The following is a 2,894-nucleotide window of genomic DNA, read 5'->3' on the forward strand; positions in this document are numbered from 1 at the left end:
CACACACAAACGCTGATGTAAACTGGTCCAGATACGACAGACGGGGGCGGCGGCTGGCAGTGAGCAATATGATTGGCTGGTTACAACAACAGTGAGCTTGGCCTCTTCAGCCAGGCAGCAGGTGATGGAGGGGTGGAGTGAAAAACAAGAGGGGGACAAGAGGACGAGGAAAATAAGAGAAATATGAGGACGAGGAAAGAGAAGAAAAAAATATTGAGATTGAAGGAGAACAAGACAGGAAAACAAGACAGGAAAACAAGACAGGAAAACAAGACAGGAGAACAAGACAGGAGAACAAGACAAAGACATGAGAACAAGACAAAGACATGAGAACAAGACAAAGACATGAGAACAAGACAAAGACATGAGAACAAGACAAAGACATGAGAACAAGACAAAGACATGAGAACAAGACAAAGACATGAGAAATGGGGAGAAAGAAAGAGGGAAAGATAAAAGAGAGTGAGAAAGAGGGAGGGGAGGAGAAAAAGATCAATGGAGATAAGAGAAGAAAGGAGGGAAGGAAAGAGGGGTGTGTGAAAAAGGGAGTAGTGAAGCAGCTGGTAGGTATTTTGTTTTGCTCATCTGACATGCATGCTGTGTGTGTGTGTGTGTGTGTGTGTGTGTGTGTGTGTGTGTGTGTGTGTGTGTGTGTGTGTGTGTGTGTGTGTGTGTGTGTGTGTGTGTGTGTGTCTAAATTTGAGGGTCAGGCAACTATCCTCCATCACAGGGATGCCATGAGACCTGACACACACCAGTATGTCAACCTAAAGAGAGTGACCCGTACATGGAAGTGTCCTGCTCACACAGGGAAGTGTCCTGCTCACACAGGGACGCTGACACTTTCACATGAGTGCATGCCTTGGGTGTGTGAAGAGTATCATAGAGTGTACACACTCACACACACACACACACACACACACACACGGAAAATTGTTATAATTAAACAGAATATTAATGACAGAGTGCGACATCAACAGAACTACTCACAAATATTTGTAATCCTGATGAGATTAAAGGAAAACAAAAAAGGAGAGAAGACTAAGGAGAAAGGAGCTTTCTTTGGCAGAAAGGTGACTGCTTGCGGTCAGAGGCGACAGCGGGCGGTCAGAGGCGACAGCGGGCGCGGTCAGAGGCGACAGCGGGGGGTCAGAGAGCGACAGCAGGGGGTCAGAGATGAGAGCGGGCGGTCAGAGGCGACGCGCGGGGGGTCAGAGGCGACAGCGGGGGCGGTCAGGAGGCGACAGCGGGGGGTCAGAGGCGACAGCGGGGGTCAGAGGCGACAGCCGGGGGTCAGAGGCGACAGCGGGGCGGTCAGAGGCGACAGCGGGGGGTCAGAGGCGACAGCGGGGGGTCAGAGGCGACAGCGGGGGGGTCAGAAGCGACAGCGGGGGGTCAGAGGCGACAGCGGGGGGTCAGAGGCGACAGCGGGGGGTCAGAGGCGACAGCGGGGCGGTCAGAGGCGACAGGGGCGGTCAGAGGCGACAGCGGGCGGTCAGAGGCGACAGCGGGGCGGTCAGAGGCGACAGCGAGGGCGGTCAGAGGCGACAGCGGGGGCGGTCAGGAGGCGACAGCGGGGGCGGTCAGAGGCGACAGCGGGGCGGTCAGGAGGCGACAGCGGGGCGGTCAGAGGCGACAGCGGGGCGGTCAGAGGCGACAGCGGGCGGTCAGGAGGCGACAGCGAGGCGGTCAGAGGCGACAGCGGGCGGTCAGAGGCGACAGCGGGGCGGTCAGAGGCGACAGCGGAAGGCGGTCAGAGGCGACAGCGGGGGCGGTCAGAGGCGACAGCGGGCGGTCAGAAGGCGACAGCGAAGGCGGTCAGAGGCGACAGCGAGGCGGTCAGAGGCGACAGCGAGGCGGTCAGAAGCGACAGCGGGGGCGGTCAGAAGCGACAGCGGGGCGGTCAGAAGCGACAGCGGGGCGGTCAGAAGCGACAGCGGGGCGGTCAAGCGACAGCGGGGCGGTCAGAAGCGACAGCGGGGCGGTCAGAGGCGACAGCGGGGCGGTCAGAGGCGACACCAAAGCGACCAGCGAAGCGGTCGGAGGCGACAGCAAGCGGTCAAAGCGACAATGAGATGATCGAAAGCGACAAGCTGACGGTCCCAAAAGCGACACGGTCAGAAGCGACAGCGAAGCGGTCAGAGGCGACAGCGGGCGGTCAGAAGCGACAGCGGGGCGGTCAGAAGCGACAGCGAGGCGGTCAGAAGCGACAGCGGGCGGTCAGAAGCGACAGCGGGGCGGTCAGAGGCGACAGCGGGCGGTCAGAGGCGACAGCGGGCGGTCAGAAGCGACAGAGGGCGGTCAGAAGCGACAGCGGGCGGTCAGAAGCGACAGCGGGCGGTCAGAAGCGACAGCGGGCGGTCAGAAGCGACAGCGGGCGGTCAGAAGCGACAGCGGGCGGTCAGAAGCGACAGCGGGAAACATAACCAATGTCTAGAGCCCGAACAATATGTTTTTTGGGGGGGTCCCGATACCCATTTCTTGGGGGACAAAACTAATGTATAATGAAAGTGTCATTATTCCTGAATCCTCCTAGATGTCCATCCAAAACAGCAATTGTCCAATAATTATGCTTCAAATGTTGATTTCATACATTGTGACAATAATGACATGAAAATGGCAGCAAGTGTTCTGATCAGCATGAGATTCTCTTTTTTCCATTATATTTATTGAATATCAACCGGTTGAGTTTGTCCATTACCGATAATACAATTGGTGAACTGTTATAAAATCGGTCAGACTCCATAAATGTGTCTCTCTATCCATTAAGTCAATACAGCAGACAGATCAACATCAAAGCTGCCCTGACACACCATGAGGGAGACACTGAGGAAACATTGGGGCAGTTCTCCAAATTGTGAGGGCACATGTTGTGAATTAATAGCCTACAAGTC

The 2,894-nt window shown here is 56.1% G+C and overlaps 1 protein-coding gene across 1 annotated transcript; it reads left to right on the forward strand.

Annotated features, from left to right (window-relative positions):
* The first annotated feature begins 1,007 nt into the window (after window positions 1-1,007).
* LOC123732155 (eukaryotic translation initiation factor 3 subunit A-like) lies at window positions 1,008-2,426 on the forward strand. The gene has a single exon (XM_045711501.1). It carries the CDS (start codon window positions 1,008-1,010, stop codon window positions 2,424-2,426), a length of 1,419 nt encoding a protein of 472 aa, XP_045567457.1.
* The last annotated feature ends 468 nt before the right edge of the window (window positions 2,427-2,894 follow it).

This window comes from Salmo salar, unplaced genomic scaffold (genome assembly GCF_905237065.1).
Source record: "Salmo salar unplaced genomic scaffold, Ssal_v3.1, whole genome shotgun sequence".
NCBI classification, from domain to species: domain Eukaryota; kingdom Metazoa; phylum Chordata; class Actinopteri; order Salmoniformes; family Salmonidae; genus Salmo; species Salmo salar.